The sequence below is a fragment of the Trachypithecus francoisi genome, unplaced genomic scaffold (assembly GCF_009764315.1).
Source record: "Trachypithecus francoisi isolate TF-2019V2 unplaced genomic scaffold, Tfra_2.0 Lachesis_group12, whole genome shotgun sequence".
Taxonomy (NCBI): domain Eukaryota; kingdom Metazoa; phylum Chordata; class Mammalia; order Primates; family Cercopithecidae; genus Trachypithecus; species Trachypithecus francoisi.
Window position 1 is genome coordinate 805,214 of NW_022681457.1, and position 14,284 is coordinate 819,497.

The 14,284-nt window shown below is 53.6% G+C and overlaps 1 protein-coding gene across 6 annotated transcripts in view; it reads right to left on the reverse strand.

Annotated features, from left to right (window-relative positions):
* ERCC1 (ERCC excision repair 1, endonuclease non-catalytic subunit) overlaps positions 1-14,284 on the reverse strand; it is a 49,882-nt gene that overhangs the window by 6,053 nt on the left and 29,545 nt on the right. For 2 of the 6 annotated variants that reach the window (XM_033223678.1, XM_033223679.1), the window contains exons 1-9: positions 13,205-13,766; positions 12,685-12,796; positions 10,580-10,795; positions 9,538-9,641; positions 8,401-8,500; positions 5,622-5,698; positions 3,691-3,790; positions 1,101-1,172; positions 817-885 (exon numbers count right to left, since the gene is read on the reverse strand). In XM_033223678.1, coding sequence (XP_033079569.1) covers positions 817-885; positions 1,101-1,172; positions 3,691-3,790; positions 5,622-5,698; positions 8,401-8,500; positions 9,538-9,641; positions 10,580-10,795; positions 12,685-12,796; positions 13,205-13,428 — 1,074 coding nt within the window. In that variant the 5' untranslated portion in view covers positions 13,429-13,766. Of the gene's footprint in view, positions 1-816; positions 886-1,100; positions 1,173-2,232; positions 2,440-3,690; positions 3,791-5,621; positions 5,699-8,400; positions 8,501-9,537; positions 9,642-10,579; positions 10,796-12,684; positions 12,797-13,164; positions 13,184-13,204; positions 13,773-14,284 lie in introns of those variants that run through there. The other 4 variants (XR_004440417.1, XM_033223684.1, XM_033223681.1 and 1 more) reach the window with 4 other exon arrangements.

The following is a 14,284-nucleotide window of genomic DNA, read 5'->3' on the forward strand; positions in this document are numbered from 1 at the left end:
CCAAGCAGCTGGGAATACAGGCATGTGCCACCACACCAGGCCAAGTTTTTGTATTTTTAGTAAAGATGGGGTTTCTCCACATTGGCCAGGCTGGTCCCAAACTCCTGACCTCAGATGATCCAGCTGCCTCAGCCTCCCAAAGGGCTGGGATTACAGGCGCGAGCCACCGTGCCTGGCTTAGAAGCTTTTTAACTTGACGTGATCCCATTTGTCCATTTTGCTTTGGTTTCCTGTGCTTCTGGAGCATTATTCAAGAAATCTCTGCCCAGTTCAATGTCCTGGAGAGCTTCCCTATGTTTTCTTGTAGAAATTTCATGCATTGAGGTCTTAGATTTAAGTCTTTAATCCATTTTGATTTGATTTTTGTATATGGCGAGAGGTAGGTGTCTAGTTTCATTCTTCTGCATTGGATTGCTTCTGCTTTGAGACAGGATCGCTCTGTCACCCAGGCTGGAGTGTAGTAACGTGATTATAGCTCACTGCAGCCTCAACCTCCTGGGCTCAAGCGATCCTCCCACCTCAGTCTCCTTAGTAGCTGAGACTACAGGCATGTAGCAAGCTCACACCACCATGCCCAGCTAGTTTTTTTTTTTTTTTTAATAAAGGCGAGGTATCCACTTGCCCAGGCTGGTCTCCAACTTCTGGCCTCAAGCAGTCCTCCTGTCTCGGCCTCCCAAAGTGTTGGGATTACAGGTGGTAGCCACTGTGTCCAGCCTTTGGTTCTTTTTTCACCTTAAAACTTTGGGGTCTCAGGTTGTGTTTACTTGGGGCTCCCTCCTTTCCCTAACTCCTTGGGTTCTTTCCCAGAGCTCTTACCTTCTGAGGGCCCAGGCCTGGGCATAAGGCCAGATCTTCTCTCGATGCAGCGATGAGCTGTTCCAGAGACTGAAAGTTGAAAGCAAGGGGTCAGGGTAGCTGAGCACAAAAGCCTCCCTGTCCCAGCTGAGGAGGGGCCTCAGATATTCCCCGGGGGAGGTGAGGGCCTGTGGGAAGGCAGGACGGGCCAAGGGGTGGGCAGGGAGATGGAAGGAAATGGGTGAAAGGCTTTCTAAAAAAGGCAAGGGGACAGAAATGCCTAGGGGCAGGGAGCCTTTCCTTACTCCAAACGTGGCCAGGAGGGTCTGACTGTCCGTTTTGTTGACTGACTTCACGGTGGTCAGACATTCAGTCACCTGGAAGAGGAGGAGGCAGGAGTGTGTCGGGAGAAGAAAGGCCAGGGAGACTGAGCCTAGAGGGCGGGGCTGGGTCACAGCTGTGTCCCCAGACTGCCTGGCATGCAGGAAGCACTAAAATGGGTTTTCTCCCTACTGATTAAAAAGTCATCTCAGGCTGGGCATGGTGGCTCATACCTAGTAATCCCAGTACTTTGGGAGGCCAAGGTGGGAGGATCACCTAAGGTCAGGAGTTTGAGACTAGCCTGGCCAACATAGTGAAACCCCATCTCTACTAAACATACAAAAAATTACCCAGGCGTGGTGGCAACACACCTGTAGTCCCAGCCACTCGGGAGGCTGAGGCAGGACAATCACTTGAACCCGGGATGCAGAGGATGTGGTGAGTGGAGACTGTACCACTGCACTCCAGCCTGGGCGACAGAACAAGACTCTGTCTCAAAAAACAAGCAAACAACAACAAAAAAAAAAAAACAAACAAGAATTAGCCAGGCATGGTGGAGCACGCCTGTAATTCCAGCTACTAGGGAGGCTGAGCTGGGAGAATCGCTTGAACCTGGCAGGTGGAGGTTTCACTGAGCCAAGGTTATACCACTGCACTCCAGAGTGGGTGACAGAGCAAAACTCTCTCATTAAAAAAAAAAAAGGCGGGGGGGGGGGGGAGGACGGCCAGGCACGGTGGCTCACACCTGTAATCCCAGCACATTGTGAGGCTGAGGCGGGTGGATCACGAAGTCAGGAGTTCAAGACCAGCCTGGCCAATATGGTGAAACCCCGTCTCTACTAAAAATACAAAAATTAGCCAGGTGTGGTGGTGCACCTCTAATCCCAGCTACTCGGGAGGCTGAGGCAGGAGAATCGCTTGAACCCAGGAGATGGACATTGCAGTGAGCTGAGATCATGCCACTGCACTCCAGCCTGGCAACAGAGCAAGGCTCTGTCTCAAAACAAACAAGCAAAAAAAACAATAACAAGAGCCTGGGTAAGGGGCTCAATTTTTGGGCAAATGAGGATCCTAAAAGTAAAGTCGAGGGTGGCTGTGGACATCACTGGGATGTACCTGGGAATGCTCTCCAGCTCCACTGGGTGATAACAGATTCCTGAATGCTGACCCATGTGGCCTGGGTGTTGGCTGCCTCGGTTTAAACCCCCACCCCATCTGACGGGCAAATCACTGCACTCCCTTTCTCCTTCATGATTGAGATGGGGGTTTTCAGAGCCTCTTCCCGGGAGAGTGATTGTAAACCAGGTTGTCAGGGTGATGTCTCTGGCAGAAGTAAGAGCTTCAGATGCAGGAGCTGTTGATACTAGGCCCTGACTGTCTAATGGGGCCCCCTGGCTGTGTGATCTTTTCCCACAGTCCCTAGGACAGGCCTATATGGCAGACCCCTCACCATCCCTCCATCACTGGAGTCCAGAAGCAACAATGCATTCAGTAAACACTGAGGGCTGGGTGGTGCTAGAGACACAGTGGGGACCAAGAGAGCCCCCAAGCTGCCCTTCTGGGGCTCCCAGACTGGTTGGGAAGATAAGTCAGTTCCAAACAGTGATGGCCCAAAGGGACAGGGCTGGATGGGGGAACCCAGCAGGAACACTTAACTTGGCCTAGGGATCAGGGAGGGCTTCCTGGAGGAGGTAGTATCAAAGCTGAGATGTGAAAGATGGAATTAGGCAGGTAAGGCTGGGCACGATGACTCATGCCTGTAATCCCAGCACTTTGGGAGGCCGAGACGGGTGGATCACGAGGTCAGGAGATCGAGACCATCCTGGCTAACACGGTGAAACCCCGTCTCTACTAAAAAATACAAAAAAAAAACTAGCCCGGCGAGGTGGCGGGCGCCTGTAGTCCCAGCTACTCTGGAGGCTGAGGCAGGAGAATAGCGTGAACCCGGGAGGCGGAGCTTGCAGTGAGCTGAGATCCGGCCACTGCACTCCAGCCTGGGCGACAGAGCAAAACTCCGTCTCAAAAAAAAAAAAAATATTAGATGGGCATGGTTTCGGGCACTTGTAGTCCCAGCTACTCGGGAGGCTCAGGCAGGAGAATCGCTTGAACCCAGGAGGCGGAGGTTGCAGTGAGCTGAGATCATGCCATTGCACTCCACCCTGGGCAACAGAGTGAGACTCCATCTCAAAAAAAAAAAAAAAAGGAATTAGGCAGGTAATTGGGCAGAGGGAATAGAAGGGGCAAGTGCTTGGAGAAGCGAGCTAGGCCTGGGAGAAGTGAAGTGTAAAGTGGGGGCCACCAGGCTTCTGAGCCTGACGGGCCCTTGTTGAGCCTGGCCAGAAGCCTGGGCTTTCCCCCTCGGGGTACTAGGGAGCCATGGGAGGATTTTGAGCTGGAGAGGGTAGCAGCAGATTTGTGCTCAGGAAAATCCCTCTAGCTGCAATTTGGGTGGGATGGGGTAGGGAAGACGAGGCTCGGGGATGAATGCACAGTGCCTTAAGATTGGAACTGAAGCTCAACCACCCAGGAGCTGCGGGGAGGCCCAGGCAGGGATGGAAGGTGAGGTGGCCTCACCCGGGAGACGAAGTCCTGCTCTAGCTTCTCCATCAGGAGGTCCGCTGGTTTCTGCTCATAGGCCTTGTAGGTCTCCAGGTACCGCCCAGCTTCCTCGGGACTAGGATAACAGGATACAGGGCAGCGGGAAGTGAGGTATCAGATTGTAGATTTGTTTCCTTATGGTCAGTCATAAGAATTACCAATACTAGGCGGGCGCAGTGGCTCATGCCTGTAATCCCAGCACTTTGGGATGATGAGGCAGGCAGATTATCTGAGGTCAGGAGTTCGAGACCAGCCTGGCCAACATGGTGAAACCCCATTTCTACTAAAAATACAAAAAAGTAGCTGGGCTTGGTGGCGTGTGCCTGTAGTCCCAGCTACTCAGGAGGCTGAGGCAGGAGAATCGCCTGAACCAGGGAAGTGGAGTTTGCAGTAAGCTGAGATCGCGCCATTGCACTGCTGCTTGGGCAACAAGAGTGAAACTCGGTCTCAAAAAAAAAAAAAAAAAAAGGCCAGGCGAGTGGCTCACGTCTGTAATCCCAGCACTTTGGGCGGCCGAGGCGGGTGGATCACGAGGCCAGGAGATCGAGACCGTCCTGGCTAACATGGTGAAACCCCGTCTCTACTAAAAATACAAAAAAATTAGCCGGGTGTGGTGGCGGGTGCCTGTAGTCCCAGCTACTCAGGAGGCTGAGGCAGGAGAATGGCGTGAATCCGGGAGGCGGAGCTTGCAGTGAGCCGAGATCGCGCCACTGCCCTCCAGCCTGGGCGACAGAGCAAGACTCTGTCTCAAAAAAAAAGAATTTTTGATGCTAAAAATCAAAATTCCAGCCCATCCCCATGCCAAATACAACCTGGTAGTGACCACTGCTGGGCGCATCTTGGTATCTTTTCTGGCTATGGGCCAGCTCTTGGGAGTCTGACCCCACCTCTGCCTGGGTAATCCTGGGCCAGTGGTTTGCTCTCTGGGCCTCAGTTTCCTCACTGTAAAGTGGGGTGGTCAGGCATAGTGGCTCATGCTTGTAATCCCAGCACTTTGGGAGGCTGAGGCAGGAGGATCACTTGAGCTCAGGAGTTTGAGACCAGCCAGGATAACATAGCAAGATGTTGTCTCTACAAAAAATTAAAAATTAGCCAGGTGTGGTGGTGCGCGCCTTCAGTTCAACTGCTTGGGAGGCTGAGGCAGGAGAACTGCCTGAGCCTGGTAAGTTGAGGCTTCAGTAACCTGTGATAGCGCCACTGCACTCCAGCCTTGGCAACAGAGCAAGACCCTGTCTCAAAAATTAATAATAAAGTGGGGAGGATGGTACAACTGTGAAGATCAGAGAATACTCTGGAATGCTCTGTAAGTGCCAAAAGCTGCGCCTGGCACTGCTGAAGAAATGTTAGCTATTTTGGAAGGGAAGTCAGCACACAAAGTGTTTGTACTGGGTTTGACAGAAGGAAAACGAGAAACACTGCTTATTTTCCCACTGCAGCAAGAAGCCAACCTCATGAAATGTTCAGCTTCCAGCCAGGCACAGTGGCTCACGCCTGTAATCCCAGCACTTTGGGAGGGTGAGGCGGGAGGATCACCTGAGGTCAGGAGTTCAAGACCATCCTGGCCAACATGGCAAAACCCTGTCTCTACTAAAAATACAAAAAAATTAGCTGGGTGTGGTGGTGCGCACCTGTAATCCCAGCTACTGGAGAGGCCAGGAGAAGTGCTTGAACCCCCAAGGCAGAGCTGAGATTGCGCCACTGCACTCCAGCCTGGGGGACAGAGTGAGGCTCTGTATCAAAAAAAAAAAAAAAGATATTAAGACCTTGTTTTACAGATGAGGAAACTGAAGGCCAGAGAGAGGCGCTGCCTGCACCACGCCCATACAGGAAGGAGAAGGCAAGGGCTGGGCAGGGTGGGATGGGGGAGCAGGTAGAGCCTGAATGAGGCAGGGAAGCCCCCATCTCACCTCCAGGCGAGGATCAGTGTGCAATCGGCCAGGATACACATCTTAGCCAGCTCCTTCAGGGCCTGCTGGGGATCTTTCTGGAGGAGAAAATCAGAATTAGAAACCTAGAAGCCAGGAATTACAAAAATTAGCCAGGCGTGGTGGCAGGCGCCTGTAATCCTGGCTACTAGGGAAGCTGAGGTGGAGAATTGCTTGAACCCGGGAGGTGGAGATTGCAGTGAGCCGAGATCACGCCACTGCACTCCAACCTGGGCGACAGAGCGAGACTCCGTCTTAAAAAAAAAGAAAAAAAGAACAAAAAAGGAATTAAAGCCTGAAAACACAGTAGCTCAGGAAGCCAAGAGCCTCTCACCCAATTGTCACTCTCTAAGCTCCTACTGTGCCTGGCCCGTGCTAAGCAATGCTAGGACCCAGCAGTGACCGAGACAGCCCTGACTCTGCCCTCCCAGGACTCACAGTCTGATAAGCAGGACAGACCTGTCCCCAGACATTGAAGATCTGGAGTGGCCAGGGCTGCGATGTGGGAGCCAGAGGAGGGACCGAGCCTGCCTGGGGGATCAGAGAGGGCTTCTTGGAGGAGGGGACATCTGAGCTGAGACCCAAAGGAGGATGAGGAGGAGGAGGAGGAAAGGATGAAAAGGAGACCAGAAAAGGGAATTCCAGACATAGAGACCAGCATGGGCAAAGGATGGGAGGGGAAAGAGGGCTTCAGGAATTATAATTCACTCCCTGTGGGAGAGAGGATGTGAAATTCCATGAGAAGCACAGACTCTTAGAGACGGGCCTGGAAAACTAGGTAGAGGTCAGAGGTCACACAGGGCCCCATAGGTCATGGAAGGGAGCAGAACTTTCTTCTAGGGTGCTTAGGAGCCATGGGAGTTTTATGATTTTTTTTTTTTTTTTTTTGAGACAGAGTCTTGTTCTGTTGCCCAGGCTGGAGTGCAGTGACATGATCTTGGCTCACTGCAACCTCTGCCTACCGGGTTCAAGCAGTTCTGCCTCAGCCTCCCACGTAGCTGGGATTACAGGCGCACGCCACCACGCTCAGCTGAATTTTGTATTTTTAGTAGAGATGGGGTTTCACCATGTTGGCCAGGCTGGTCTTGAACTTCTGATATCAGGTAATCCCAAAGTGCTGGGATTACAGGCGTGAGCCACCCCCAGTGGGTGATTTTTAAAAAATTTTTAGATACAGGGTCTTGCTGTGTTACCCAGTCTGGTCTTCAACTCCTGGCCTCAAGCAATCCTTTTCCACTGGGTTGGGTGCAGTGGCTCATGCCTGTAATCCTAGCTCTTTGAGAGGTTGAGGCAGGAGGATCACTTGAGGCCAAGAGTTCGAGACTAGTCTAGGCAACAGAGTGAAGACCCCATCTCTACAAAATACAAAAAAATATGGTGGTGTGCACCTATAGTCCCAGCTACTTAGGAGGCTGAGGTGGGAGGATCACTTGAGCCCAGGAGGTCAAGGCCACACTGGCCTATGTTTGGGCCACTGCACTCCAGCCTGGGCAACAGAGCAAGACCCTGTGTCAAAACAAACAAACAAACAAAGAGATAAGCTGGGCGTGGTGGCTCACACCTGGAATCCCAACAGTTTGTGAGGCCGAGGTGGGCAGATCACTTGAGGTCAGGAGTTTCAGACCAGCCTGGCCAACATGGTGAAACCCGTCTCTACTAAAACTACAAAAATTGGCTGGGCGCGGTGGCTCACGTCTGTAATCCCAGCACTTTGGGAGGCTGAGGCGAGTGGATCATGAGGTCAGGAGATCGAGCCCAGCCTGGCCAGCATGGTCAAACCCCATCTCTACTAAAAAAACAAAAAATTAGCCAGTCATGGTGATACGTGCCTGTAATCCCAGCTACTTGGGAGGCTGAGTCAGGAGAATCACCTGAACCCAGGAGGCGGAGGTTGCAGTGAGCCAAGATTGCACCATTACACTCCAGCATGGGCAAAAGAGCCAGACTCTGTCTCAAAACAATAAATAAATAAATAAATAAATAAACAAACAAACAAATAAATAAATAAGCCAGGCATGGTGTAGTGTGCCTGTAATCCCAGTTGCTCAGGAAGCTGAGGCAGGAGAATTATTTCAACCCAGGAGGCGGAGGTTGCAGTGAGCCAAGATCTCGCCATTGCACTCCAGCCTGGGAGACAGAGGAGACTCCATCTTAAAAAAAAGAGAGAAAGAGATATGAACGGGTGTGGTGGCTCATGCCTATAATCCTAGCACTTTGGGAGGCTAAGGCGGGTGGATCACCTCAGGTCAGGAGTTCAAGACCAGCCTGGCCAACATGGTGAAAACCAGTCTCTACTAAAAATACAAAAATCAGCCAGGCGTGGTGGTGCATGCCTATAATCCCAGCTACTCAGGAGGCTGAGGCAGGAGAATCGCTTGAACCCCGGAGGCTAAGGTTGCAGTGAGCTGAGATCGAGTCATTGCACTCCAGCCTGGGCAACAAGAGCGAAACTCCATCTCAAACAAATAAACAAACAAAAACCACACACACAAAAGAGATATTTAGGGGGCAGAGATCTGGGACTAATTGAAGGGGATGTGGAGAAAGAGGAAATGGATAATTTTGCCCTCCCCTCTCCTTGCCAACACAGTGTCTTGGTGACCCATGTCAGTCTCGGATGTGAAAAACCTTCCTCGCTGAGGTTTTAGCTGTATTTCCTCTTGGAAGGGATTCAACAGTACGCTGCACAACCTCGAGGCCCAGCACTCCCCATTTCCGAGATGGGGCCAGTGAGGCCAGCTGGGGAGCGACCCCTGCTTACCACATCCACCTGGATGAGCAGGACCCGCAGGGCGAAGTTCTTCCCCAGGCTCTGCAGCCGCCCATGGATGTAGTCCGGGTGCAGGTTGTGGTAGCGGAGGCTGGTGGGGGCAGGGAGTAGGAGTTGAGAAGTCTGTCTGTTCGAGACCCCCAAAGCCCTTCTGCCCTCTCACTGGAATACTAAGGGCTCAGAGTGCGGCACAGGGGACAGAGGGGTCCTGAGGCCCACAGAGAGTAAGTCACTTGCCACAGGTCTCTCTTCCAAGAAGATGCTCCGTGGGGATTGGCAGCCAGGGCCACATGGCTGTGGTTACCCAGAAGCCCAGACCCGTGGCTTCTTCATGAAGAGGGGAAGAGACTTGGGCTTCAAGGGGAGAACAGGTGCCAGGGGCCCTGGAGAGTGTGAGCGCGGGGACATTGCATGGCTCACAGTGGGAAGCAGGGCCCACTGCCAGCCCATCTGCTCTGGCCTCAGAGGGCTATGGTGAGGGCTTCATGACCCAGGGAACTAGGACTGGCGCTGCCCAGCAGTCTGCAGCTCTCACAGCCTGCGGGGAGCACAGGAACTCACAGGTTTCACTTCCTCTGTCTGGCCCTGTCTGCAGAGGGGCCCCTGGGTTGGGGGAGGAAGTTGTTTAGGGTGGAGATGGGAGAAATCCTGCCTCTCCTCAACTCCAGTCAAAGATGTCGGGGACATGAGTGACCCAGTCCCTCCTCCCTCAGACCCAGGAGTCTGGCCCCCATGCCTTCCTCCCTCAGACCCAGGAGTCCAGGCCCCCAGCCCCTCCTCCCTGAGACCCAGGAGTCCAGTCCCCCATCTCCTCCTCCCTCAGACCCAGGAGTCCAGGACCCCAGCCCCTCCTCGCTCAGACCCAGGAGTCCAAGCCCCCAGCCCCTCCTCGCTCAGACCTAGTAGTCTGGCCCCCAGCCCCTCCTTCCTCAGACCCAGGAGTCTGGGCCCCAGCTCTTGTTGTACTGGGCACCTCTAGGCCAAGACCCCCTTCCTCCAACACAGGGTCCCACCAAGGCCCAGAGCCTGCAGGACCATGCCCATAGAACAGTCCAGAACACTGGGACATGACCTCCCAGGCCAGTGGGGTGTCCTTCCTGAAGGCTGGGGTGGCGCCGCAGAGCTCACCTGAGGAACAGGGCACAGGTACTCTGGCCCAGCACATAGTCGGGGATTACATCGCCAAATTCCCAGGGCACGTTGCGCACGAACTTCAGTACGGGATTGCCCCTCTGGGGAGGGAGGAAGGGCAGAAGCCATCAATAGGGATGACCCTTGGCAACCACAGGGCCCTCCTCTACCTCTTCTCGCACCTCCTCCCTCCTCCCACCTCTTCCCATACCTCCTCCCTCCTCCCACCTCTTCCCACACCTCCTCCCTCCTCCCACCTCTTCTCGCACCTCCTCCCTCCTCCCACCTCTTCCCACACCTCCTCCCTCCTCCCACCTCTTCCACACCTCCTCCTCCTCCCACCTCTCCCACACCTCCTCCCTCCTCCCACCTCTCCCACAACCTCCTCCCTCCTCCCACCTCTTCCCACACCTCCCCCTCCTCCCACCTCTTCCCACACCACCTCCCTCCTCCCACCTGTGCCTGGGTCTTTTCCAGCTTCTCTCTCCTCCTCCAACCCTGGACAGTCCCTGGTCCTCTGATCCAGGTTCCTCCCCTCCACTTCCACTGGCACCAGGCCTTTCCTAAAGGGTCCCCGGGTCTGTCTCCAGCTCAACCCTCTCCCCCAGCCCCAGTCTGCGAGTCATGTGGTCCTGAACACCTCCTGCCCCTACGCCTGGCTAATTTTTGTATTTTTAGTAGAGACGAGGTTTCACCATGTTGGCCAGGCTGGTCTCGAACTCCTGACCTCAGGTGATCCGCCTGCCTCAGCCTCCCAAAGTGCTGGGATTACAGGTGTGAACCACCGCACCTGGCCTCATTCAGTACATTTTAAGTAAATTAACAAACCTGGGGTCAGGAAACAGAGCTGCACCAACACAGCCAAAGCCCCAGCAAGAGCTGGGGCACTCTCAACCCACACACTGCTGTTGAATGAATGAATAAATGAATGGTGAGAACAAAATGGCTGGAACTCAGACCTCCTTCCACTGGAGTCATCCCTAGAACAGCGTTTCCCACTGAAAACCTCAAGGCTCCTCTTCTCCGTCTCCCTCCTCACCTGCCGAGGGCTCACAATGATGCTGTTGGATTTTGCCCCGGGTTTCAGGGCCTGGTTGGGGGTCTCTCCTGCCAGGGGCTCTGACCCTGTGGGGCACGTGGCCCCAGCCCCTCCCGGAGGCTGTGAGATGGCATATTCAGCGTAGGTCTGAGGGGCCGCCTGGGCCGAGGTGTCCACAGTGGGAAGGCTCTGTGTGGATTTGAATAAGGGCTTGGCCTGTGGGGAGAAAGGGAGTTTGCACGGGACCAGTTGGGGTGAGCAGGGGACATCTGAGGCCCTGTGAGTTCCTCTCCTCTTTCTTTTTTTCTTTTTTTTTTTTTTTGAGACAGAGTCTCATTCTGTCACCCAGGCTGGAGTGCAGTGGCACAATCTTGGCTCACTGCAACCTCCACCTCCCAGGTTCAAGCAATTATCCTGCCTCAGCTTCCCAAGTAGCTGGGATTCCAGGTGCCCGCCACCACGCCCAGCTAATTTTCTTTTTTTTTGAGATGGAGTCTTGCTCTGTCACCCAGGCTGGAGTGCAGTGGCATGATCTCAGCTCACTGCAACCTCCGCCTCCCAGGTTCAAGCGATTCTCCTGTCTCAGCCTCCCGAATAGCTGGGACTACAGGCGCGTACCACCATGCTGGCTAATTTTTGTATTTTTAGTAGAGACAGGGTTTCAACATGTTGTCCAGGCTGATCTCAAACTCCTAACCTCAGGTGATCCGCCTGCCTCGGCCTCCCAAAGTGTTGGGATTACAGGTGTGAGCCACAGCACTTGACCCCTCTCCCCTCTTTAGGGCTGCCCATCCTCCTTCCTCTAATGTCCCTTCCAGAAGGCTGAGAGCTCAAAATCTGAATCCAGGCACTTCTGCCCCACTCCTCAGCCTCCACTCTGGTCCCAGCCAACAGCGTCTCAGCCTTGGACCACTGAAGTCCCTTCCTCACCAGCTCCTTGCCCACACTCTCACCCCCTGGAAGTCTGTCCCCTACACTAAATCTTTATGTCCTTCCTCTGCTCAGAGCTAGTGGGTGGCTCCCGCCTCAGAGTGAAAGTCAAAGCTGTCACCATCACCAACAAGGCTCTAGATCTGTCCCTGATTCTTGCCTTACAGACTACACCTTCTACCACTTCTCCCTTGCTTTCTCAACTACTGCCCCACTGGACTTCGTGCTGCCCTTGAATGTGGCAGGCTCTCTCTGACCTCAGGGCTTTGGCACTGGCTGTTCCCTCTACCCCAGATGTCTCTGTGGCTCATTCCCTCACCTCTTTCACGTCTGTACCAAGATATCACCTCCTCAGAGAGGCCCTCCCTTGAACTTCCTATCTAAAGTAGGAAGGGGCCAGGCATGGTGGCTCATGCCTGTAATCTCAGCACTTTGGGAGGCCGAGATGGACGGATCACTTGAGGTTCAAGACCAGCCTGACCAACATGGTGAAATTCTGTCTCTATTAAAAATACAAAAATTAGCCGGATGTGGTGGCACGCTCCTGTAATCCCAGTTACTCGGAGGCTGAGGCAGGAGAATCGCTTGAATCCGGGAGGCGGAGGCTGCAGTGAGCCAAGATGGGTGCCAGTGCACTCCAGCCTGGGTGACAGAGCCAGACTCTGTCTCAAAATAATAAATAAATTAAATAAAGTAGGAAGGTCCTCTTCCCCATCGCGCCCTATATCCTTAGCTCACTTTCCTTTTCTTCATAACCAATGTTAATCACCAATCGATTGTTTTCCCTTGGGAAGGAGATTTCAATATTACCAGGTCCTTCCATTTACCAAAATATGTCTAAAGTATAGATTTTAAGATTGCAAAACCTGGCAATTCTTAAACATGAGCTATAAATTCATGTCTTGAAAAATCAGGGTGCTGGCCTCGTAAAACACATCAGGGGTTATCTGCTGAATGCCAGTGTCTGGCCTCTGCCTCAGCCCTCTCTTAGAACCAATCATCCATTTCACAGATGGGGAAACTGGGACCTGTGGAGGACCAAGGACTGTTTCCCCAAGTCGTCCGTGGCCCCCAAATCCACTAACCCACACCCTGGTCCCACAGGCCCCATCCTATTCTCTTCCTTCTCCTAACACCCCCCAGCCTCCCAGGGGCCCCGCATCTCCTTGTCCTACCACTCCAGGAGGAATCTCATCCTCGTCGAGGGGTATCACAAATTTCTTCCTTGCTGGAGGCCCTGAGGGCTGGGGCACCCCCTCTTTGTCCTTCCCAGGGTCCATCTGGAACCTGAAAGGGAAGGTGCCAGGAGCGAGTGAGCCATCGGCGTTTATGTTCTCATCCCCCAGCAGGAACCCCTACTCATAGCTGTCCGCCACAAAACTCCCAGAGCCCCATCTGGTCAGGTCCCAAACACCAAGGGCCCGAGGCTCTATAACGCCCCGCCCCTTTGACCTCCACCTTCTGCTCGCCCCGCCCCTTACAAGTCCCATCGCTCCGCCCCTCGCCCCCACTGGATTCTATTGGCTCCGCCCCCACCGTCCCCCGACTTCCGTTCGCCCAGCCCCCGGGGCTACATCTGGACGCCCTCCCCACGCCTGGCCTTGTCCATCTCTCAGACTCGGCAATGATTGGCTTCCGCGGTTGCCAATCTCCACCTGCAGTCTCCGCCTCCCGCCCCTCTGGTCCCGGCCTCACGGTTTCAGAGCCGCGAGCTCAGTTGCTGGTCTTGGAGCCTCAAGGGAAAGACTGGAGAGGGACTGAAGCAGTCCACCGCCAGCACGGCCAGCGCGGCCCAGGGCTCGCCGCACTTCCGGCCTCTCTGGCCCCGCTCCCCAGGAGAATAGCGCATAGAGCAGGGCGATCTCTATGCAACTCTCTATGGTCCTGGAGGACCGCGGAGTTCGTGGGAGGAGAGACATGTGGCCTCAGAGGATCTGGCTCCCAAATTGTTCATTTCCAAAGCCCATACTGAGCGCTTCTGTGTGCCAGGAATCCTGGCAGGGCTCAGTGGAGAAGAGATCGCAGGAGATCCAACTTGGTCCCTCCTCTCAGTACGGAGAGGCTTAAGTTTGAATCCCAACTCAGACATTGACTTGGCCTCAGTTTCCCCATTCATTCATTTATTCCACACCTATTCCCCCCACGCGCTTCCTCTGTTCCCGGTCCTGTGCGAGTCCGTGCTGGTGAAACAGCAGTGACCAACGACAGCCCCGTGTTGTCCTCCCGGAGCTTACGGTTCAGTAAGGGATACAGACACGTTCCCAAACAGTGATGACTTAGAATGGGCAGGTCTGGGATGGGAGATCCCGGGAGAGCCGTGGGGTGGGGGTCAGAGGGAGCGCCTGACTCAGCCGCCGAGTCCGGAAGGGCTTCCTGGAGGAAGGGACATCTGAGCAGGGGCCTGGCTGATGAGTTAGTATTAGTCACTTCCTGAAAGGATAGTATCACACTGTTCTAACTTGCAGCTCTCTGATTACTAAGGAAATGGAACGGTTTTTGTGAATGTACTGGTCTTATAAATTTTGTCTTCTGTGAATTGCTTGCTCATATTCCTTGTCCATTTTTTAAATGGGTTGTATGGCTTTTTTATTACTATTAATTTCTAGGGGTACTTTATGGATTCTGATTCTAATCCTTAGTTACCTATATTGCAAACATTTCCTCCTAGTTTCTACTTTGGGTTTTAACTTTAGTTATTTTTGGCACAGAAGTTATTTGTGTTTATGTACAGCTATTTATCAATCTGTTCCGGTCTGACTTTTGCTTTTGGTGTGT